At 54.6% G+C, this 24,719-nt stretch overlaps 1 protein-coding gene across 1 annotated transcript in view; it reads right to left on the bottom strand.

Moving 5' to 3' along the window:
* LOC116239079 (LIM homeobox transcription factor 1-beta-like) overlaps positions 1-23,092 on the bottom strand; it is a 33,322-nt gene extending 10,230 nt beyond the window's left edge. The window contains exons 1-2 of the mRNA XM_090128632.1: positions 23,035-23,092; positions 16,763-16,949 (exon numbers count right to left, since the gene is read on the bottom strand). Coding sequence (XP_089984758.1) covers positions 16,763-16,949; positions 23,035-23,092 — 245 coding nt within the window. The remainder of the gene's footprint in view (positions 1-16,762; positions 16,950-23,034) is intronic.
* Positions 23,093-24,719: the final 1,627 nt, after the last annotated feature.

Genomic DNA, 24,719 nt, shown 5'->3' with positions numbered 1-24,719 from the left:
GGGGTTGGATGACCACAGTGGTCCTTTCCAGCCTTAATGGCTCTATAATAGGGATGGGATGGGGGTCAGACTCATGACCTCAGCCTTCATTCCCAACTCTAACGACCCTACAACTCTACGAAGACACATCATGCAGCACTGGCCCCAACCCCACAGATGCACTCAGCACCACAAGCTCTGAATTCTCCATCCAAACCCAAAATCATCCCCAAAAACTGAACTCAACAACGCCGGAGCAGAACCCAAAAGCAAAGAGAGCCGAGGGTTGGAGTGATGACCTCAGTGGTCTCCCCAACCTTAACAGTTCTGCGGTGGGGATGGGTTGGGGTTGATGACCTCCGTGGTCATTTCCCATCTTAGTGGTTCATGTGGGGCTAATTTGGGGGTTGGGTGACCACGGTGGTCTCTCCAACCTTAACAGTTCTGTGGTGGGGCTGATTTGGGGGTCGGACTCACGACCTCAGCCTTCATTCCCAAATCTAACGACCCTACAACTCTATGAAGACACATCACGCAGCGTTGGCCCCAACCCCACAGATGCACTCAGCGCCACGAGCTCTGGATTCTCCAACCAAACTCAAAATCACCCCAAAAACCCAACCAAAATGAGCCCACCCACCCCCCCAAAAATCACAAAACCCAACTCAACAACGCCGGAGCAGAACCCAAAAGCAAAGAGAGCCGAGGGTTGGAGTGATGACCTCAGTGGTCTCCCCAACCTTAACAGTTCTGCGGTGGGGATGGGTTGGGGTTGATGACCTCCGTGGTCATTTCCCATCTTAGTGGTTCTATGGTGGGGCTGATTTGGGGGTTGGGTGACCACGGTGGTCTCTCCAACCTTAACAGTTCTGTGGTGGGGCTGATTTGGGGGTCGGACTCACGACCTCAGCCTTCATTCCCAAATCTAACGACCCTACAACTCTATGAAGACACATCACGCAGCGTTGGCCCCAACCCCACAGATGCACTCAGCGCCACGAGCTCTGGATTCTCCAACCAAACCCAAAACCACCCCCAAAAACCAAACCCCCAACCCAAAATCACAGAACCCAACCCAACAGCACCGCAGCGGTCCCCAAAACCAAAGAGATTCATCAATATTAACGGGAGCCGAGCTGATAGACGGAACACAGGCGGTGCTGCTCTGTCCCCCGAGGGGTTAAAACCCCCCTCCCCATAGCCCCCCCCTCATATCCCCCCCCTCCCCCCCCCCAAGCACGGATATTGCTGCCAGGCGGTGGCACGGCGCCATCGCCGCGCTCTGTAATCTGATGAACTCCTTTATTAAATTTCCCAGCTCTGTGTCTTCTTTATTAAAATCTCCCGGCATTCCCAGGGCCGCCTGTCACAGCTCTGCTGAATGCTAACAACAACACCGCCAAAAAAAAAAAAAAAAAAAAAAAAGCTTTTTTTTTAACATTTTTTATCTGTTTTTTTGTTTTTTTTTTTTTTTAATACCTTCCTTTCCAAGCGGAGGTGGGGAGGGAAAGCGTGGCCTGGCTGCAACGAGCAAAGGGGGAAATGCAACGGGGGGAAGAAAGTTTGCTTCCTTTGGGTCGTGCTCAGCGCTCCTGCAAATGCTTTTCCCTTCCAATTCTATGGGGCACGGGGCAAAGCATCTGCAGAGCGCACTTCGATTGCTTTATTTGCATTTATGGGGCACTGGGCAAAGCGTCTGCAAGGTGCAAAAGGTGAGCGAGGCCCAGAGCTGTTGCAAAGTGCAGAATGCAAAGGGTGAGCAAGGCCTGGTGCTATTGCAGAATGCAAAAAGTGAGCAAAGTTTGGTGCCATTGCAGAATGCAAAAAGTGCAGAATGCAAAATGCAAAGAGTAAAGTTTGGTGCTACTGAAAAGTGCAGAATGCAAAGGGTGAGCAAAGTTTGATGCCATTGCAGAATGCAAAAAGTGAGCAAAGTTTGGTGCTACTGAAAAGTGCAGAATGCAAAGGGTAAGCAAAGTTTGATGCAATTGCAGAATGCAAAATGCAAAAAGTGAGCAAAGTTTGGTGCCATTGCAAAGTGCAGAATGCAAAAAGTGAACAAAGTTTGGTGCCATTGCAAAGTGCAGAATGCAAAAAGTGAACAAAGTTTGGTGCCATTGCAAAGTGCAGAATGCAAAGGGTGAGCAAAGTTTGGTGCCATTGCAGAAAGCAAAAAGTGAGCAAAGTTTGGCGCAAAAAGTGAAGAATGGAAAAGGAGAGCAGGACCTGATGCAACTGCAGAATGGAAAAGGTGTGCAAAGCCTCGTGCAATTGCAGGATGCAAAATGAAGAGAGGGAGCAAAGTGTGGTGCAACTGCAAAATGCAAAGGGAAAAGTGAGCGTAGCCTGGTGCTAGTGCAGAATGCAAAAGGTGAGCAAAGTTTGGTGCTATTGCAAAGTGCAAAATGCAAAAGATGAGCAAAGTCTGGTGCTATTGCAAAGTGCAAATGGTGAGCAAAGCCTGACGCAACTGCAAAATGCAAAGGGAAAAGTGAGCATAGCCTGGTGCTAGTGCAGAATGCAGAAGATGAGCAGGACCTGATGCAAAATGCAAGGTGCAAAATGCAAAAGGAGAGCAGGACCTGATGCAAAATGCAAGGTGCAAAACGCAAAAGGAAAGCAAAGCCTGATGCAACTGCAAGATGCAAAACGCAAAATGCAAAAGGAGAGGAGGACCTGATGCAAAATGCAAGATGCAAAATGCGAAGGGGGAGCAGGACCTGATGCAGCTGCAAGATGCAAAATGCAAAAGGTGAACAGGACCTGATGCAAAATGCAAGATGCAAAATGCAAAAGGTGAACAGGACCTGATGCAAAATGCAAGAGGAGATCACAGCATGCTCTGCACCCCCTCAGCTTCTCTCCTCCTCCTCCCTATGCTCCAAACCCCCCCCCCTCCCCAAATGCTCTGCACCTCCAAGCGCTGCCACCCAACATCCCTCAGTTCCACGCTGACCCCTCGCCCTCCCCCTCCCATCCTCCCCCCCCCAGCCCCAAAGCTCTGCCTTCAACCCCCCCCTCCCCCCCCTTTCTCTCTTTCCCATCTCTTATCAATTCCTATCGATCTGGAGGTGCAGAAGCTCCGGGCTGTGCTGTGACCCGATAGCATCACCCCTCACACCCCTCAATATCCGCCTCCTCCGTTTCTCATTTCCTGTTCTCGGGGGCTCGATGGAGCAGCAGAAGGTGGGGGGGGGCTCAGAGCCTGGGGGGGGCTGTGGGAGAAAGGAGGTGGGGGGTGGGTGAGGATGGGGTGGGGGGAGAGCGGCTCCGTTATTGCGGATTTAATAATGACAAAGGGGAGGTCATTAAAGATTCATTAGGATTATTTAATTAAAATTTGGCGCTTTTTTTGGGGGGGGCGGGAGGGGAGGAGGGGAGGGGGAAAAGATGAGATGCGGTGCAGACGGAGGGACGGATGGAGGGAAGAGGGAGGGGGGACAGTGAGGAGGGGGGGTGGGAGTGAGGAGGTGTGCAGGGCTGAGCACTGAGGGGTCACGGAGCAACGATGGGCCGCCAGCTGCAGCCACTGATGCACAACTACAGCCATCAACACACAACTGCAGCCACCAACGCACAACCACAGCCACCAATGCAAAACTACAGCCACCAATGCACAACCACAGCCACTAACACACAGCTACCGCCACCAACACTCAACCACAGCCACCAACGCACAACCACAGCCACCAGTGCACAGCTACAGCCACCAATGCACAACTACAGCTACCAACGCACAACCACAGCCACCAATGCACAACCACAGCCACCAACACTCAACCACAGCCACCAATGCACAACCACAGCCACCAACACACAAACACAGCCACCAACGCACGACCACAGCCACCAACGCACAACTACAGCCACCAACACTCAACCACAGCCACCAACGCACAACCACAGCCACCAACACTCAACCACAGCCACCAATGCACAACCACAGCCACCAACACACAAACACAGCCACCAACGCACAACCACAGCCACCAGAGCACAGCTACAGCCACCAATGCACAACTACAGCCACCAACACTCAACCACAGCCACCAACACTCAACCACAGCCACCAATGCACAACCACAGCCACCAACACACAAACACAGCCACCAACGCACGACCACAGCCACCAACGCACAACTACAGCCACCAATGCACAACCACAGCCACCAATGTACAACTACAGCCACCAACACACAACCACAGCCACCAACACACAAACACAGCCACCAACGCACAACCACAGCCACCAATGCAAAACTACAGCCACCAATGCACAACCACAGCCACTAACACACAGCTACAGCCACCAACGCACAACCACAGCCACCAGTGCACAGCTACAGCCACCAATGCACAACTACAGCCACCAATGCACAACCACAGCCACCAACACTCAACCACAGCCACCAACACTCAACCACAGCCACCAATGCACAACCACAGCCACCAACACACAAACACAGCCACCAACGCACGACCACAGCCACCAATGCACAACTACAGCCACCAACACACAAACACAGCCACCAACACACAAACACAGCCACCAATGCACAACCACAGCCACTAACACACAGCTACAGCCACCAACACTCAACCACAACCACCAACACGGAACACAGCCACTAGTGTGCAACCACAGCCACCAACAATCAACCACAGCCACTGGTGTGCAACCACAGCCACCAATGCACAACCACAGCCACCAACACACAGCTACAGCCACCAACACACAGTGAAAGCCACCAGTACGCAACCACAGCCACCAACACACAACCACAACCACCTACACTCAACTACAGCCACCAACACACAGCCACAGCCACTAACACACAGCCACAGCCACCAACACTCAACCACAGCCACTGGTGTGCGACCACAGCCACCAACACACAACCACAGCCACCATCACACAACCACAACCACCAACACTCAACTACAGCCACCAACACACAGCTACAGCCACCAACACTCAACCACAACCACCAACACTCAACTACAACCACCAACACCCAACCACAGCCACCAACACTCAACTACAGCCACCAACACTCAACCACAGCCACCAACACCCAACCACAGCCACCAACATTCAACTACAGCCACCAACACTCAACTACAGCCACCAACACCCAACCACAGCCACCAACATTCAACTACAGCCACCAACACTCAACTACAGCCACCAACACTCAACCACAGCCACCAACACTCAACCACAGCCACCAACAGAACTGTATTGTATCATAGAATCCCAGAACTGTGGAACCATGCAAGGATGGAATCCCAGAAACCTGGATTCCTAGAACCAGAATGCCACAACATCCAAGAATCCCAGAATCCTGGAATCCTCAAAACTTGGAATCCCAGAACCAGAATCCCATAATATTGTAGAATCCCAGAACGATCGAATGCTTGGATCATGGGATTGTAGAATCCTGGAATTCTAGAACCAGAATCCTGGAGTATCGTAGAATTCTAAAATCCTACAACCCTGGAATCATGGAATCATGGGATCCTAGAGCCCAAGAGCATCCTGGAATCCTAGAATCAGAACCACAGCCTACCCCAGAATTCCTACATCCTGGAATCAAAAGAATGTAATACAGAATCCCCAAATGCCAGAATGATGGAATCAGGCAATTATAGGATCACAGCAACCTGAATCCTAGAACCAGAATCACACAGAATCACAGAATTAATGGAATCCTGGAATATCATCTGGAGTCTGAGAACTGTGGGATCCCAAATGGAGAGGGAAGGGGAAGGGGAAGGGGAAGGGGAGGGGGAGGGGGAGGGGGAGGGGGAGGGGGAGGGGGAGGGGGAGGGAAGGGAAGGGAAGGGAAGGGAAGGGAAGGGAAGGGAAGGGAAGGGAAGGGAAGGGAAGGGAAGGGAAGGGAAGGGAAGGGAAGGGAAGGGAAGGGAAGGGAAGGGAAGGGAAGGGAAGGGAAGGGAAGGGAAGGGAAGGGAAGGGAAGGGAAGGGAAGGGAAGGGAAGGGAAGGGAAGGGAAGGGAAGGGAAGGGAAGGGAAGGGAAGGGAAGGGAAGGGAAGGGAAGGAGGGACGATACAGCCCAAAATGGGGAGAAAGAGAAGGAGAGATCCATCGAAATAAACTCCATTTAATTCCACCCCTAATTACGGAGGAAAAATGAATTAAGGAAGTTTTTCTCCCCCCCATTGGAAATAGTGATCCGTCCCCATTTGTGCTCAGGGGCACATCTGCATATTTCTTTCATTTAGCACTGATTGTGGAGACGGCGTTTTAATTTCCTGCGCCCCGCAAACGAACGCCTAATTAACGTCATTAATCACGGCTTGGGCACCCAAAGGGGTGGGGGGGGGGGTTGGGGGGGGGGTAGAGGTGCTGCGGTGGGGTGGGGAAAAGGAGGTGGGGGGTTTTGCAATGGGAGTGCAAAGGATATTGCAATGGGGCTGCAAGTCATTGCAATGGGGTTGCAGGGGGTTGCAGTGGGGGTTGCAAGTTGTTGCAGAGGGGATGCAAAGGATTTTGCAGATGGGCTGCAGGGTGTTGCAATGGGATTCTCCAGTATCCCATATCTGCAGGATATTGCAAAGGGAAGTCAGGGTGGTGCAAAGGGGATTGGAGGTTATTGCAGTGGGAGTGCAAAGGGTGTTGCAAAGGAGCTGCAAGTTATTGGGTTGCAGGATGTTGCAACAGGAGTGCAGGACGGTGCAAGTTGTTATTACTGCAATCAGAATGCAGAGGATGTTGCAAAGGAGGATCTGGGGCATTGCAATGGGGCTGCAGGACGTTGCAGAGGGAATGCAAAGGATTTTGCAGATGGGCTGTAGGATTTTGCAACGGGAGTGCAAAGGATATTGCAAAGTGGCTGCAAGTTATTGCAATGGGGTTGCAGTGGGGTTGCAAGTTGTTGCAGAGGGGATGCAAAGGACGTTGCAGATGGGCTGCAGGATTTTGCAACGGGAGTGCAAAGGATATTGCAATGGGGCTGCAAGTCATTGCAATGGGGTTGCAGGGGGTTGCAGTGGGGGTTGCAAGTTGTTGCAGAGGGAATGCAAAGGATTTTGCAGATGGGCTGCAGAGTGTTGCAATGGGATTGGAGGACATTGCAAAGGGAAGTCGGGGTCATGCAAAGGGGATTGGAAGTTTTTGCAGTGGGAGTGCAAAGCGTGTTGCAAGTTGTTGCAGGTGGGTTGCAGGATGTTGCAACGGGATGGTGCAAGTTGTTATTGCAATCAGAATGCAGAGGATGTTGCAAAGGAGGATCTGGGGCATTGCAGTGGGGCTGCAAGTCATTGCAATGGGGTTGCAGGGGGTTGCAGTGGGGGTTGCAAGTTGTTGCGGAAGGAATGCAAAGGATGTTGCAGATGGGCTGCAGGATTTTGCAAAAGGGATCGCGAGTTCTTGCAAAGGATGTTGCAAAAGGGGGGTGCAGGGTGTTGCAGGGACGTTGCAGGACATTGCAGTGGGGTTGCAGGGTGTTGCAAAGGGGAGCGTGGGGGATTGCAAAGGAGCTTGCAAGTTATTGCAGTGGGAATGCAAAGGATTTTGCAGAAGGATTGGGGGATATTGCAGTGGGAGTGCATGGTGTTGCAAAGGGGGTGCAAGTTATTGCAATGAAGTTGCAAATTATTGCAATGGGGGTTGCAAATGAATGCAGTGGGGTTGCAAATTAATGCAAAGGAGGTTGCAAATTATTGCAATGCAGTTGCAAATTAATCCGAAGGAGTTGCAAATTATTGCAGTGAGGGTTGCAAATTAATGCAAAGGAGCTTGCAAATTATTGCAATGCAGTTGCAAATAATTATTGCAGTGGGGGTTGCAAATTTTTTTGCAATGAAGTTGCAAATTGTGGCAGTGGAGTTGCAAATTATTGCAGTGGAGGTTGCAAATTATTGCAGTGGAGGTTGCAAATTAATGTGAAGGAGGTTGCAAATTATTGCAATGCAGTTGCAAATAATTATTGCAGAGGGGTTGCAAATCATTGCAATGCAGTTGCAAATTGTTGCAATGGGGGTTGCAAAATGATTGGGGTTTTTTTAGGTCATTTTGGGTCATTTTGGGGCTTGCTTTATTTTGGTGGTTTGGGGTCAGTTTGGGGCTTTTTGGTGTCATTTTTTCGTCTTTATTTCGGGTCATTTTGGGTCATTTTTTCGTCTTTATTTGCGGTCCTTTTTGAATCTTTATTTTGGGTTCTTTCGGGTAATTTTGGGTCATTTTGGGTCCATTTGGTGTCATTTTGGGGCTTTACTTTGGGTCCTTTTTTGGGTTTTTATTTTGGGTCCTTTGGGGTCGTTTTTGGTGTCATTTTTTGTCTTTATTTTGGGTCATTTTGGGTTCTTTTGGGTCATTTTGGGGTCTTTATTTTGGGTCCTTTTGGGTCATTTTGGGACTTTTTGGGGTCATTTGGGGCCTTTCTTTATTTTGGGTCATTTGGGGTCATTTTTGGTGTCCTTTTTTGTCTTTATTTTGGGTCCTTTTGGGTCATTTTTGGGTCTTTATTTTGGGTCATTTGGGGGCTTTGGGGGGTCATTTTTTGTCTTTATTTTGGGTTCTTTGGGGTCATTTTGGGTCCCTTTGGTGTCATTTTGGGGCTTTACTTTGGGTCCTTTTTGGGGGTTTTTACTTTGGGTCCTTTGGGGGCTTTTTGGTGCCATTTTGGGCCTTTCTTTCTTTTGGGTCATTTTGGGTCCTTTTGGCTCATTTTTGGTGTCATTTGTCATCTTTTTTTTGGGTCCTTTTGGGACTTTTTGGGACTTTATTTTGGGGCTTTCTTTATTTTGGGTCCTATTGGGTCATTTGGGGTCATTTGGGGTGGAAGTGACGAACCTATAAGCAATGGGGCAGTTGTGATGAACCCATAAAGCAGTGGGGCAACCCCATAAGCAATAGGGCAGCACTGATGGACCCATAAGCAATGGGGCAGCCCCATAAGTAATAGGACAGCCCCATAAGCAATAGGGCAGTAGTGATGAACCTATAAGCAATAGGGCAGCCCCATAAGTAATGGGGCAGACCCAAAAGCAATGGGGCAGCAGTGATGGACCCATAAGCAATGGGGCAGCCCCATAAGCAAGAGGGCAGCCCCATAAGCAATAGGGAACCCCATAAGCAATAGGGCAGTTGTGATGAACAAATAAGCAATAGGGCAGCCCCACAACAACAGGGCAGCCCCATAAGCAACAGGGCAGCCCCATAAGCAATAGGGCAGTTGTGATGAACCTATAAGCAATAGGGCAGCCCCACAACAACATGGCAGCCCCACAACAACAGGGCAGCCGCATAAGCAATGTTGCAGCCCCATAAGCAATAGGGCAGCCCCATAAACAATAGGGAGTTGTGATGAACCTATAAGCAATAGGGCAGCCCCACAACAACAGGACAGCCCCATAAGCAATGTTGCAGCTCCATAAGCAATAGGGCAGTCCCATAACAACAGGGCAGCCCCATAAGCAACAGGGCAGCCCCATAAGCATTAGGGCAGTTGTGATGAACCTATAAGCAATAGGGCAGCCCCACAAGCAATAGGGCAGCCCCACAAGCAATAGGATAGCCCTATAAACAATAGGGCAGCAGTGATGAACCTATAAGCAATAGGGCAGCCCCACAACAACAGGGCAGCCCCATAACAACATGGCAGCCCCATAAGCAATGTTGCAGCCCCATAACAACAGGGCAGCCCCATAAGCCATAGGGCAGCCCCATAAGCAAGAGGGCCGCCCCATAAACAATAGGGCAGCCCTGTAAACAATAGGGAGTTGTGATGAACCTATAAGCAATAGGGCAGCCCCACAACAACAGGACAGCCCCATAAGCAACAGGGCAGCCCCATAAGCAATAGAGCAGCCCCACAACAACAGGGCAGCCCCATAACAACAGGGCAGCCCCATAACAACTGGGCAGCCCCATAAAAAATAGGGCAGCCCCATAAGCAATAGGGCAGCCCCACAACAACAGTGCAGCCCCATAAGCAATGTTGCAGCCCCACAAGCAATAGGACAGCCCCACAAGCAACAGTGCAGCCCCACAAACAACAGGGCAGCCCCACAAGCAATAGGGCAACCCCATAAGCAATAAGGCAACCGCATAAGCAATAGGGCTGCCCCACAAGCAATAAGGCAACCCCATAAGCAACAGGGTAGCCCTATAAGAAACAGGGCAACCCCATAAGCAATAGGGCAGCCCCATAAGCAATAGGGCCACCCTATAAACAATAGGGCAGCCCCAAAAGCAATAGGGCCTCCCCATAAGCAAAAGGGCCGCCCCATAAGCATTAGGGCCGCCCCATAAGCAATACTGCAGCCCCACAAGCAATAGGGCCGCCCCACAAGCAATAGGGAAGCCCCATAAGCAATAGGGCCGCCCCATAAGCAATAGGGCAGCCCCACAAGCAATAGGGCCGCCCCATAAGCATTAGGGCCGCCCCATAAGCAATACTGCAGCCCCATAAGCAATAGGGCCGCCCCATAAGCAATACTGCAGCCCCATAAGCAATAGGGCCGCCCCATAAGCAATACTGCAGCCCCACAAGCAATAGGGCCGACCCATAAGCATTAGGGCCACCCCATAAGCAATACTGCAGCCCCATAAGCATTAGGGCCGACCCATAAGCATTAGGGCCACCCCATAAGCAATACTGCAGCCCCATAAGCATTAGGGAAGCCCCACAAGCAATAGGACAGTTGTGATGAACCTATTAGCAATAGGGCAGCCCCACAACAACATGGCAGCCCCATAAGCAATAGGGCACTTCCATAAGCAACAGGGTAGCCCCACAAGCAATAGGGCCGCCCCATAAGCAACAGGGCAACCCCACAAGCAATAGGGCCGCCCCACAAGCAATACTGCAGCCCCACACCTCCTCCAGCCGCTCTCAGCCCCGCTCCGTTTCGGTTCCCCCCGCGCAGAGCAGAGGATCGCAGAGCAGCGGGGACGGCTGCCAAAAACTCCAACCTCCCCCCACCATCCCCCCCCCACCTCCCCCACCCCCCACCAAAACCCCCCCGGCCCCAAACCCTCCCTCCCCCCCCCCCCCCTCAAACGCCGCCGGTCCTCCCAGCATCACAACTTCAAGGGGCGGCCGATCGCCATCCATCATCGGGACGTTTCATCTCCGCAGCCCCATCCCGTGTCCCCCCCCCCGTGTCCCCCCCCCCGCACAGCTGCAGCCTTATCTGGGGATGGAGGCACTTTGAGGGGGGGGGGAGGGATGGGATGGGGGGGGGTTGGAGGGGGTTGGGGGTCCTTATTGGGGTCAGCCGTGCTGGGATTTGGTGGGAGGGGGGGGTTGGGGGGGTGGGGGGGTGAATGGTGGGGGGAGAGAGCGGAGGGTGGGAAATGGATGCTGTTGTGGGGATGGCGTGCAAAGCGGGGCACAATTACAGCTGTCAGTGCACAACTACAGCCGTCAGTGCACAACTACAGCCGTCAGTGCACAATTATGGTCGTCAGTGCACAACTACAGCCGTCAGTGCACAACCATAGCTGTCAGTGCACAATTATGGTCGTCAGTGCACAACTACAGCCATCAGTGCACAACTACAGCCATCAGTGCACAACTACAACCACCAGCGCACAACTACAACCATCAGTGCACAACTACAACCACCAGCGCACAACTACAACCATCAGTGCACAACTACAGTCATCAGTGCACAACTACAGCTGTCCGTGCACAATTATAGCCATCAGTGCACAATTGTAGCCAGCAGTGCACAACTACAGCTGTCAGTGCACAACTACAACCACCAGCGCACAACTACAACCATCAGTGCACAACTACAGTCATCAGTGCACAACTACAGCTGTCCGTGCACAATTATAGCCATCAGTGCACAATTGTAGCCAGCAGTGCACAACTACAGCTGTCAGTGCACAACTACAACCACCAGCGCACAACTACAGCCTTCAGTGCACAATTACAGCCATCAGTGCACAACGACAAACATCAATGCACAATTGTAGCCATCAATGCACAGTTGTAGCCAGCAGTGCACAACTACAGCTGTCAGTGCACAACTACAACCATCAGCGCACAACTACAGCCTTCAGTGCACAATTACAGCCATCAGTGCACAACGACAACCATCAATGCACAATTGTAGCCATCAGTGCACAACTACAACCATCAGTGCACAACTATAGCCGTCAGTGCACAGCTACAGCCGTCAGTGCAAAACTGCTGCACAATACAGCTGTCAGTGCACAATTGTAGCCAGCAGTGCACAACTACAGCCATCAGTTCACAACTACAGCCATCAGTGCAAAGCTACAGCCGTCAGTGCACGACAACCATCAGTGCACAATTGTAGCCATCAGTGCACAATTGTAGCCAGCAGTGCACAATCACAGCCGTCAGTGCACAACTACAGCCATCAGTGCACAACTACAGCCATCAGTGCACAACTACAGCCCCCAACGCACGAGCTGATGACAGCGTTCCCTCCCAAACCCCACAGCCATCACCAAACCCAGACATTGCTGCATCCCGACCCCAAAAGGCAACACTCCATCCCAAACCCGAGGAGAGCTTTCCACCCATGAACCCACAGACATTTCTCCACCCCAAAACCCAGCAGCATCACTCCATCCCAACCCCAAGAAGAGCTTTCCATCCCAAACCCAACATTTCTCCACCCCAACCCCACACCCATCACCCCATCCCTGACCCCACAGCCATCACTCCATCCCAACCCCAAGAAGAGCTTTCCATCCCAAACCCTATCGATATTATTCCATCCCAACCCCACATCCCTCACCCCATCCCTGACCCCACACCCATCAATCCATCCCAAACCCCAGCAGCATCACTCCATCCCAACCCCAAGAAGACCTTTCCATCCCAAACCCCACATCCCTCACCCCATCCCAACCCCACATCCCTCACCCCACCCCAAACCCCACATCCCTCACCCCATCCCTGACCCCACACCCATCACCCCATCCCAAACCCCACAGCCATCACTCCATCCCGACCCCAAGAAGAGCTTTCCATCCCAAACCCAAAGACATTTCTCCACCCCAAACCCCACATCCCTCACCCCATCCCTGACCCCACACCCATCACCCCATCCCAAAACCCAGCAGCATCACTCCATCCCAACCCCAAGAAGACCTTTCCATCCCAAACCCCATCAATATTATTCCATCCCTGACCCCACATCCGCCACCCAATCCCAACCCCACACCCATCCCTCCATCCCAATCCCACTCACAAACCCAAACACATTTCCCCCCCCCAAACCCCACATCCCTCACCCCATCCCTGACCCCACACCCATCACTCCATCCCAAAACCCAACAGCGTCACTCCATCCCAACCGCAAGAAGACCAACCCAAACACATTTCCCCCCCCAAACCCCACATCCCTCACCCCATCCCAACCCCACATCCCTCACCCCATCCCTACCCCACATCCCTCACCCCATCCCTGACCCCACAGCCATCACCCCATCCCAAAACCCAAGACGACCTTTCCATCCCAAACCCCATCGATATTATTCCATCCCAACCCCACACCCATCACCCCATCCCTGACCCCACACCCATCACCCCATCCCAAAACCAAACAACATCACTCCATCCCAACCCCGAGAAGACCTTTCCATCCCAACCCCACACCCATCACCCCATTCCTGACCCCACACCCATCACCCCATCCCTGACCCCACACCCATCACCCCATCCCAACCCCACAGCCATCACTCCATCCCAACCCCACACCCATCATCCCAACCCCACACCCATCACCCCATCCCTGACCCCACACCCATCACCCCATCCCAACCCCACATCCCTCACCCCATCCCTACCCCACATCCCTCACCCCATCCCTGACCCCACAGCCATCACCCCATCCCAAAACCCAAGACGACCTTTCCATCCCAAACCCCATCGATATTATTCCATCCCAACCCCACACCCATCACCCCATCCCTGACCCCACACCCATCACCCCATCCCAAAACCAAACAACATCACTCCATCCCAACCCCGAGAAGACCTTTCCATCCCAACCCCACACCCATCACCCCATTCCTGACCCCACACCCATCACCCCATCCCTGACCCCACACCCATCACCCCATCCCAACCCCACAGCCATCACTCCATCCCAACCCCACACCCATCATCCCAACCCAACACCCATCACCCCATCCCTGACCCCACACCCATCACCCCATCCCAACCCCACAGCCATCACTCCATCCCAACCCCACACCCATCATCCCAACCCCACACCCATCACCCCATCCCTGACCCCACACCCATCACCCCATCCCAACCCCACAGCCATCACTCCATCCCTGACCCCACACCCATCACTCCATCCCAACCCCACACCCATCACTCCATCCCAACCCCACACCCATCATCCCAACCCCACACCCATCACCCCATCCCAAACCCCAACAGCATCCCTCCATCCCAACCCCAAGAAAACCAACCCAAACACATTTCCTCCCCCCAAACCCCACATCCCTCACCCCATCCCTGACCCCACAGCCATCACCCCATCCCAAAACCCACACCCATCACCCCATCCCAAAACCCCAACAGCATCACTCCATCCCAACCCCAAGAAGACCTTTCCATCCCAAACCCCACAGACATTTCTCCATCCCAACCCCACATCCCTCATCCCATCCCAACCCTACACCCATCACCCCATCCCAAACCCCAACAGCATCCCTCCATCCCAACCCCAAGAAAACCAACCCAAACACATTTCCCCCCCCCCAAACCCCACATCCCTCACCCCATCCCTGACCCCACAGCCATCACCCCATCCCAACCCCACATCCCTCACCCCATCCCAACCCCCACACCCATCACCCCATCCCCAAACCCAACAACATCACTCCATCCCAACCCCGAGAAGACCTTTCCATCCCAAACCCCACATCCCTCACCCCATCCCTGACCCCACACCCATCACCCCATCCCAACCCCACAGCCATCACCCCATCCCAAACCCCACATCCCTCACCCCATCCCTGACCCCACACCCATCACTCCATCCCAAACCCCACATCCCTCACCCCATCCCAAAACCAAACAACATCACTCCATCCCAACCCCGAGAAGACCTTTCCATCCCAACCCCACACCCATCACCCCATTCCTGACCCCACACCCATCACCCCATCCCTGACCCCACACCCATCACCCCATCCCAACCCCACATCCCTCACCCCATCCCAACCCCCACACCCATCACCCCATCCCAACCCCACAGCCATCACCCCATCCCAAACCCCACATCCCTCACCCCATCCCTGACCCCACACCCATCACCCCATCCCAACCCCACATCCCTCACCCCACCCCAAACCCCACATCCCTCACCCCATCCCTGACCCCACACCCATCACCCCATCCCAAAACCCAAGACGACCTTTCCATCCCAAACCCAATCGATATTATTCCATCCCAACCCCACACCCATCACCCCATCCCTGACCCCACATCCCTCACCCCATCCCAACCCCACACCCATCACCCCATCCCTGACCCCACACCCATCACCCCATCCCAAAACCCCAACAGCATCACTCCATCCCAACCCCAAGACGACCTTTCCATCCCAAACCCCACAGACATTTCTCCATCCCAACCCCACATCCCTCACCCCATCCCAACCCCCACACCCATCACCCCATCCCAAAACCCAACAACATCACTCCATCCCAACCCCGAGAAGACCTTTCCATCCCAAACCCCACATCCCTCACCCCATCCCAACCCCACATCCCTCACCCCATCCCAAACCCCACATCCCTCACCCCATCCCAAACCCCACATCCCTCACCCCATCCCAAAACCCAAGACGACCTTTCCATCCCAAACCCCTTCGATATTATTCCATCCCAAACCCCACACCCATCACCCCATCCCAAAACCCAACAACATCACTCCATCCCAACCCCAAGAAGACCTTTCCATCCCAAACCCCATCGATATTATTCCATCCCAAACCCCACATCCCTCACCCCATCCCTGACCCCACAGCCACCACCCCATCCCTGACCCCACACCCATCACCCCATCCCAATCCCCAACAGCATCCCTCCATCCCAACCCCAAGAAAACCAACCCAAACACATTTCCCCCCCCCAAACCCCAGACCCATCACCCCATCCCTGACCCCACACCCATCACCCCATCCCAAAACCCAACAACATCACTCCATCCCAACCCCAAGACGACCTTTCCATCCCAAACCCCACATCCCTCACCCCATCCCTGACCCCACACCCATCACCCCATCCCTGACCCCACAGCCATCACCCCATCCCAAAACCCAAGAAGACCTTTCCATCCCAAACCCCATCGATATTATTCCATCCCAACCCCACATCCCTCACCCCATCCCTGACCCCACAGCCATCACTCCATCCCAACCCCAAGAAGAGCTTTCCATCCCAAACCCCACAGCCATCACACCATCCCTGAACCCCACATCCCTCACCCCATCCCTGACCCCCCACCCATCACCCCATCCCAAAACCCAACATCACTCCATCCCAACCCCAAGACCTTTCCATCCCAAACCCCACATCCCTCACCCCATCCCAACCCCACACCCATCACCCCATCCCTGACCCCACACCCATCATCCCAACCCCACACCCATCACCCCATCCCAAAACCCCAACAGCATCCCTCCATCCCAACCCCAAGAAAACCAACCCAAACACATTTCCCCTCCCCAAACCCCACATCCCCCTTCCCTTCCCCCAAACCCCCAAACCCCCCCCAAACCCCCCCCCGCCCCCCCGGCCCCCCCCCGTACTTCTCGTAGTCCCTCTTGCAGTACAGCATCCTCTCCCTGCAGTAGCAGCTGCCGGCCATGGGCTGCAGGCAGGCGCTGCATTTCAGGCAGCCCTCGTGCCACGAGCGCTCGTTGACGCGCAGCAGGAAGCGGTCCGAGATGGGCCGATCGCAGCCGGCGCAGAACGGGGGGGCGGGGGGGGCCGGAGCTGTCGGGGGGGGGGGGAGGTTTTATTTGGGGGGGGGTACGGAGGTGGGGGGAGGGGAAGGTTTTATTTGAGGGGGGCCGGAGCTGTCGGGGGGGGGAAGGTTTTATTTGGGGGGGGTGAAGGTTTTATTTGGGGGGGCCGGAGCTGTTGGGGGGGGGGAAGGTTTTATTTGGGGAGGGGGAAGGGGGGAAAGGTTTTATTTGGGGGGGGGGTATGGAGGTGGGGAGGGGGGAAAGGTTTTATTTGGGGGGGGGTATGGAGGTGGGGAGGGGGGAAAGGTTTTATTTGGGGGGGCGGAGCTGTTGGGGGGGGGAAGGTTTTATTTGGGGGGGGGGGCGGACGTGGGGGGGGGGAAGGTTTTATTGAGATGGGGGGGGTGAAGGTTTTATTTGGGGGGGGGTACGGAGGTGGGGGGGGGGGAAGGTTTTATTTGGGGGGGGCCGGAGCTGTTGGGGGGGGGGGAAGGTTTCTGTTGGGGGGGGGAGGAGGGGGAAAGGTTTTATTTGGGGGGGGGGTACGGACGTGGGGGGGGGGGAGGTTTTATTTGGGGGGGGTAGTGGCATGTGGGGGTGGTAATTAGCTTATTGGGGGGTAATTAGCTTATGGGGGGGTAATTAACTTGGGGGGGGTAATTGCCTTATTGGGGGGGGAACGGTTTTATTTGGGGGGGGGGTACGGACGTGGGGGGGGGAGAGGTTTTATGTGGGGGGGGGAGCTGGAGGGGGTGATGGTTTTATTTGGGGGGGGTACGGAAGTGGGGGGGGGGTAATTAGCTAATTGGGGTGTAATTAGCTTATGGGGGGGTACAGACGTGGGGGGGTAATAATTAGCTTATTGGGGGGGGGTAATTACCTTATGGGGGGGGAACGGTTTTATGGGGGGGGGGTACAGACATTGGGGGGGGTAATTAGCTTATGGGGGGGTAATTAGCTTATGGGGGGTAATTAGCTTATGAGGGGGGTACAGACATGTGGGGGGGTAATTAGCTTATGGGGGGGTAATTGCCTTATGGGGGGGTAATTAACTTATGGGGGGTACAGACGTGTGGGGGGGTTATTAGCTTATTGGGGGGGGTAATTAGCTTATGGGGGTGTAATTAGCTTATTGGGGGGGTAATTAGCTTATGGAGGTGTAATTTGTTTATTGGGGGGGAACGGTTTTATTTGGGGGGGGTGCGAAGGTGGAGGGGGGGTAATTAGCTAATTGAGGGGGTAATTAGCTTATGGGGGGGTTACAGACATGTGGGGGAGGTAATTAGCTAATTGGGGGGTAATTAGCTTATGGGGGGGTAATTAGCTTATTGGGGGGGGGGACGGTTTTATTTGGGGGGGTGCAAAGGTGTTGGGGGTAATTAGCTTATGGGGGGGTACAGAAATATGGGGGGGGTTATTAGCTTATGGGGGGGTAATTAGCTTATTGGGGGGGGTAATTAGCTTATGGGGGTGTAATTTGCTTATTGGGGGGGAACGGTTTTATTTGGGGGGGGTGCGAAGGTGGAGAGGGGGTAATTAGCTAATTGGGGGGCTAATTAGCTTATGGGGGGGGTTACAGACATGTGGGGGGGGTAATTAGCTAATTGGGGGGTAATTAGCTTATGGGGGGGGGACGGTTTTATTTGGGGGGGTGCAAAGGTGTTGGGGGTAATTAGCTTATGGGGGGGTAATTAGCTTATTGGGGGGGGGACGGTTTTATTTGGGGGGGGTGCAAAGGTGCGGGGGGTAATTAGCTAATTGGGGGGTAATTAGCTTATGGGGGGGTACAGAAATATGGGGGGGGTTATTAGCTTATGGGGGGGTAATTAGCTTATTGGGGGGGGTAATTAGCTTATGGGGGTGTAATTTGCTTATTGGGGGGAACGGTTTTATTTGGGGGGGGTGCGAAGGTGGAGAGGGGGTAATTAGCTAATTGGGGGGGTAATTAGCTTATGGGGGGGTTACAGACATGTGGGGGGGGTAATTAGCTAATTGGGGGGTAATTAGCTTATGGGGAGGTAATTAGCTTATGGGGGGGTACAGAAATATGGGGGGGTTATTAGCTTATTGGGGGGGGTAATTAACTTATGGGGGGGTAATTAGCTTATTGGGGGGGGGGTAATTACCATATGAGGGGGAATGGTTTTATTGGGGGGGGTGCAGAGGTGGGGGGGGTAATTAGCTTATGGGGGGTAATTAGCGTATTGGGGGGGTAATTAACTTATGGGGAGGGTCATTACCTTATTGGGGGCGGAACAGATTTATTGGGGGGGGTACAGACGTGGGGGGGGTAATTAGCTTATTGGGGGGTAATTAACTTCTGGGGGGTAATTAGCTTAGTGGGGGGGGAATTAACTTACGGGGGGGTAATTAGCTTATTGGGGGGAACGGTTTTACTTGGGGGGGTATGTGGGGGGGGTAATTACCTTTTTTGGGGGTAATTAACTTACTGGGGGGGTAATTAGCTTATGGGGGGTAATTAACTTATGGGGGGTAATTAGCTTATTGGGGGGGGACGGTTTTATGGGGGGGGTACAGACGTGGGGGGGTAATTAGCTTATTGGGGGGTAATTAACTTATAGGGGGGGAATAAACATATTGAGGGGGGGGATAACAGCCAATAGACCTCAGGGGAGATATAGGGGATGTTTTGGGGTCAGGGATCAGAGGAGATATAGGGGATGTTTTGGGGTTGTGGGGATCAGAGGAGATATAGGGGATGTTTTGGGGTTGTGGGCATCAGAGGACATATAGGGGATGTTTTGGGGTCAGGGATGTTGGGATCAGAGGAGATATAGGGGATGTTTTGGGATTGGGGCTCAGAGGAGATATAGGGGATGTTATGGGGTCAGGGAAGTGGGGCTCAGAGGAGATATAGGGGATGTTATGGGGTCAGGGAAGTGGGGCTCACAGGAGATATAGGGGATGTTTTGGGGTCAGGGATCAGAGGAGGTATAGGGGATGTTTTGGGGTCAGGGATGTTGGGATCAGAGGAGATATAGGGGATGTTTTGGGGTCAGGGATCAGAGGAGATACAGGGGATGTTTTGGGGTCAGGGCTCAGAGGAGATATAGGGGATGTTTTGGGGTTGTGGGGATCAGAGGAGATACAGGGGATGTTATGGGGTCGGGGCTCAGAGAAGATATAGGGGATGTTTTGGGATTGGGGCTCAGAGGAGATATAGGGGATGTTTTGGGGTTGTGGGCATCAGAGGACATATAGGGGATGTTTTGGGGTCAGGGATGTTGGGATCAGAGGAGATATAGGGGATGTTTTGGGATTGGGGCTCAGAGGAGATATAGGGGATGTTTTGGGGTCAGGGAAGTGGGGCTCACAGGAGATATAGGGGATGTTTTGGGGTCAGGGAAGTGGGGCTCACAGGAGATATAGGGGATGTTTTGGGGTCAGGGATCAGAGGAGGTATAGGGGATGTTTTGGGGTCAGGGATGTTGGGATCAGAGGAGATATAGGGGATGTTTTGGGGTCAGGGCTCAGAGGAGATATAGGGGATGTTTTGGGGTTGTGGGGATCAGAGGAGATATAGGGGATGTTTTGGGGTCAGGGATCAGAGGAGATATAGGGGATGTTTTGGGGTGGGGGTTAAGAGGAGATATAGGGGATGTTTTGGGGTTGTGGGGCTCAGAGGAGATATAGGGGATGCTTTTGGGTCAGGGATCAGAGGAGATATAGGGGATGTTATGAGGTCAGGGATCAGAGGAGATATAGGGGATGTTATGAGGTCAGGGATCAGAGGAGATATAGGGGATGTTTTGGGGCTCAATAAGGCCGACCCCATTCCCAACGGCCCTACACAATCCCAAGGCTGCGTTCCGCCCCTATTTGGGGCCGAAAGGGCTTAAAAAAGAGGAAAACCTGCTCAGCTTTGGGATTTTTGTTCCTTTATCAACATTCAGATCTATGGCCGCACTTCAAAGGCGCCGTCCTGTAGGGTTGGGGCCATAAAGGTTTTATCGGGATCGGGGTTGTAGGGTTGAGGCAGGCGGAGACGTTCCCCGCCTTTCTTTTGTGCCAAAATGGGACAATTTTAGGATTTTAGGATTTTTATGGGTTTCTCAGCTGCCCTTCCCTCCCCGCATCCCACTGCCTCTGCCCCAATGGGGTCGGCTGTGGGGTCGGGAATGCGGTGGTTTATGGGGTCGTGGGGAAGCGGTGTTGGGTGAATGGGGTGGGGAGGCTCGGGGGGCTCTGGGGATGGAGTTATGGGGTTGGGGTTATAGGGTGGGGTTGTGGGGTTGGGGTGGGAAGTTGGAGGTCGGGATTATAGGGTTGGGTTTGGGATTGGGATGAGGTCTGGGGTTATAGGGTTGGGGTTGTAGGGTTGAGGTTGGGGTTGTAGGGTTGGGGTTATAGGATTGGAGGTTGGGGTTGTAGGGTTGGGATTGGGATGAGGTTTGGGGTTATAGGGTCAGGGTTGTAAGTACGGGATTGTAGGGGTGGGGAGTTGGAGGTTGGGGTTATAGGGTTGGGTTTGGGATTGGGATGAGGTTTGGGGTTATAAGGTTGGGGTTATAGGGTTGAGGTTTGGGTTATGGGATTGGGGTGGGGAGTTGGAGGTTGGGGTTATAGGGTTGGGATTGGGATGAGGTTTGGGGTTATAGGGTCAGGGTTGTAAGTACGGGATTGTAGGGGTGGGGAGTTGGAGGTTGAGTTTATAGGGTTGGGTTTGGGATTGGGATGAGGTTTGGGGTTATAAGGTTGGGGTTATAGGGTTGAGGTTTGGGTTATGGGATTGGGGTGGGGAGTTGGAGGTTGGGGTTATAGGGTTGGGATTGGGATGAGGTTTGCAGTTTTAGGGTTGGGGTGAAGGTTGGGGTTGTAGGGTTGGGGTTATAGGATTGGAGGTTGGAGTTATGGGTTTGGGATTGGGATGAGGTTTGGGGTTATAAGGTTGGGGTTGTAGGGATGGGGTTATGGGATTGGGGTTATGGGATTGGAGGTTGAGTTTATAGGGTTGGGTTTGGGATTGGGATGAGGTCTGGGGCTATAGGGTTGGGGTTGTAGGGTTGAGGTTGGGGTATGGGATTGGGGTTATGGGATTGCAGGTTGAGGTTATAGGATTGGGTTTGGGTTAGGGGAGATAGGGATGGGATGTGGGGGGACAGGGTGGGGGGGACATCGGGACAGGTGGGGGTCCGAGGGGATCTGGGGGCACAGGGACCAGGTGGGGGGGCAAAGGGAAAGATGGGGGGGGGGGGTGAAGAGGTTTGGGGGCAGAAGGAACGGGTGGGGGGGGGAACATTGGGATTTGGGGGGGGCACAGGGATGGGGAGGCAGGAATTGGGATGGGATGGGGGGGCAGGGTGGGGGGCGTGGGGATTGGAGTTGTGGGGACATAGGGATGTATGGGGGGTGATGGAGGGGTTTGGGGGCAAAGGGAACCGGTGGGGGGGACATTGGGATTTGGGGGGGGCACAGGGATGGGGTGGGAGGAATTGGGATGGGATGGAATGGGATTTGGAGGGGGCTAAGTGGGGAACATTGAGGATGGGATTGGGGGTCATGGGGAAGGATGGGGGGGTGGAGGGGTTTGGGGGCAGAGGGAACGGATGGAGGGGGACATTGGGGTTTGGGGGAGCACAAGGATGGGGGGGAGGAATAGGGATGGGATGGGGGGGTAGGGTGGGGGGCATGGGGGATTGGGGACATAGGGATGTATGGGGGGGGGTGGAGGGGTTTGGGGGCAAAGGGAATGGATGGGGCGGGATATTGGGGTTTGGGGGGGGGCACAGGGATGGGGAGGGAGGAATTGGGATGGGATTTGGGGGCCTGGGTGGGGGACATAGGGGATGGGGTTGGGGGTCATAGGGAAGGATGGGGGAGGTGGGGGGTTTGGGGGCAGAGGGAACGGATGGGGGGGGACATTGGGGTGTGGGGGGGGAGTAGGGATGGGGAGGGAAGAATTGGGATGGGATGGGGGGGCAGGGTGGGAGACATTGGGAAGGATGGGGGGGCGGAGAGGTTTGGGGGCAGATGGACCTGGTATGGGGGAACATTGGGATTTGGGGGAGGGTGGGGGGCACGGGGATCGGGTATGGGGGGATTTAGGGGGGGTTTATGGGGGGGTTTATGGGGGATTTCTGGGGGGCACTGACCGAAGCCTCGGATCGCCGTTCCCGGCTGCAGACACGACGGAGCTTCCTCCGTTTTCATCCCGACGGCTGCGGGCGGAGCGGAGCGGCGTTAGGAAACGATCCGACCCCAAACCCACCGCAGCCGTTCCGTCCCCGCCGCCCCTTCGTTTCTCCTCCGCCTCCCCGGTAAAGGAACCGGTAACGAAATCCCGGGGGTGGCACCGCTCCGTGTCCCGTTTCGTACGGGATCCAATGGGCTCAAAACCCGACGTTCCTCCCGAACGCCGCCCGGATCGCTCCGCTCTTCCCGTTTCCCGGTAGGAACCGCGATCCCGATGTCCGTTCGGAGCCGAGCGACGCGATGGGACCCCCCCCAAAAAAACCCCTCCTCCCCCCAAACCGCCCGGTCCGATCCTGGTGCCCCAGACCCGATTCCTATTCCCGATCCCGGTTCCCGGTTCCGCCACCCAAAAATTCTGGTGTACCCATCCTAATCCCGGTCCCTATTCTCGGTCCCTATTCCCGGTCCCCCATCCCAATTCCCGTTCCCAATTCCCGGTCCCTATTCCCGGTCCCAGTCCCTACTCCCGGTCCCAATTCCCGGTCCCTATTCCCGGTCCCTGTTCCTATTCCCGGTCTCGGTTCCTATTCCCGGTCCCCAATCGCTATTCTCGGTCCCTATTCCTGGTCCCCAATCCCTATTCCCGGTCCCCAATCCTTATTCCCGGTCCCCCATCCCAATTCCCGGTCCCAATTCCCTGTCCCTATTCCCGGTCCTGGTCCCTATTCCCGGTCCCCCATCCCAACCCCAGTCTCTATTCCCGGTCCCCCATCCCAATCCTCGTCCCTATTCCCGGTCCCTCATCCCAAAATCCCTGTGTACCCATCCCAATCCCAGTCCCAATTCCCGGTCCCTATTCCCGGTCCCCCACGCCAATTCCCGGTCCCTATTCCTGGTCCCCCATCCCAACCCCAGTCCCAATTTCCAGTCCCTATTCCCGGTCCCTATTCACGGTCCCCCATCCCAATCCCGGTCCCTATTAACTCCCTCTGTTCCATTCTTACTTCGGGACGCAGCAGCCCTGCTCTCCCGGTTCCCGTTCCCGGTTCCCGGTCCCGATTCCCGTTGCCCGTTCCCCGCAATCCCCACTCGGGTCTCCCCATTACATCGCCTCGTCGTCGTCCCCCCCCCACCCCGGAGGACCCCCCCGTTCCCTTCCCGTTAATTCCCGGTGTTCTGTTCCCCCTTCCCAGCTCCCAGACGGGACGCACCGGCTCGACGCTCCCCGTTTTTCCACCCCCCCACACCCCCCCCCACCGCTCCCAATTAATTCCAATCCCGTTCCCAATTAACCCCAATCAACTCCCAATTCCCGGATCCCTCTCCTCACCTCCCGACCCCTCCCTTCTTCCCCCCCCCCCGCCCTCCACAACCCTCCGGTTCCGTACCCGGTTCCGTTACCGGCGGAGGTCGGAGTGAACGCGGGGCAGAGCGCAGCCCCCGCCCGTGCGCGTCGCCGCCCCCCCGGGAGCGCGCCTGAGCCGGCAGAGCGTAGCCAACAACCCCCCCCCCCCCTTTCGCCCCCCCCCTCCTGTCGCGATAGTCGCCGATGTGCGTTTCGAAGGCTGCTGGCTCTGAGCGCTGTCTTAACGTTCTGTCGCGATAAACGGGGGTCGCCGATAGGGGTTGCGGTGCGGGGTGAGGG

The sequence above is a fragment of the Phasianus colchicus genome, chromosome 34, assembly GCF_987193195.1.
Source record: "Phasianus colchicus chromosome 34, bPhaCol1.hap1.1, whole genome shotgun sequence".
NCBI lineage: Eukaryota > Metazoa > Chordata > Aves > Galliformes > Phasianidae > Phasianus > Phasianus colchicus.
This window is presented reverse-complemented; position numbering and strand designations above follow the sequence as displayed.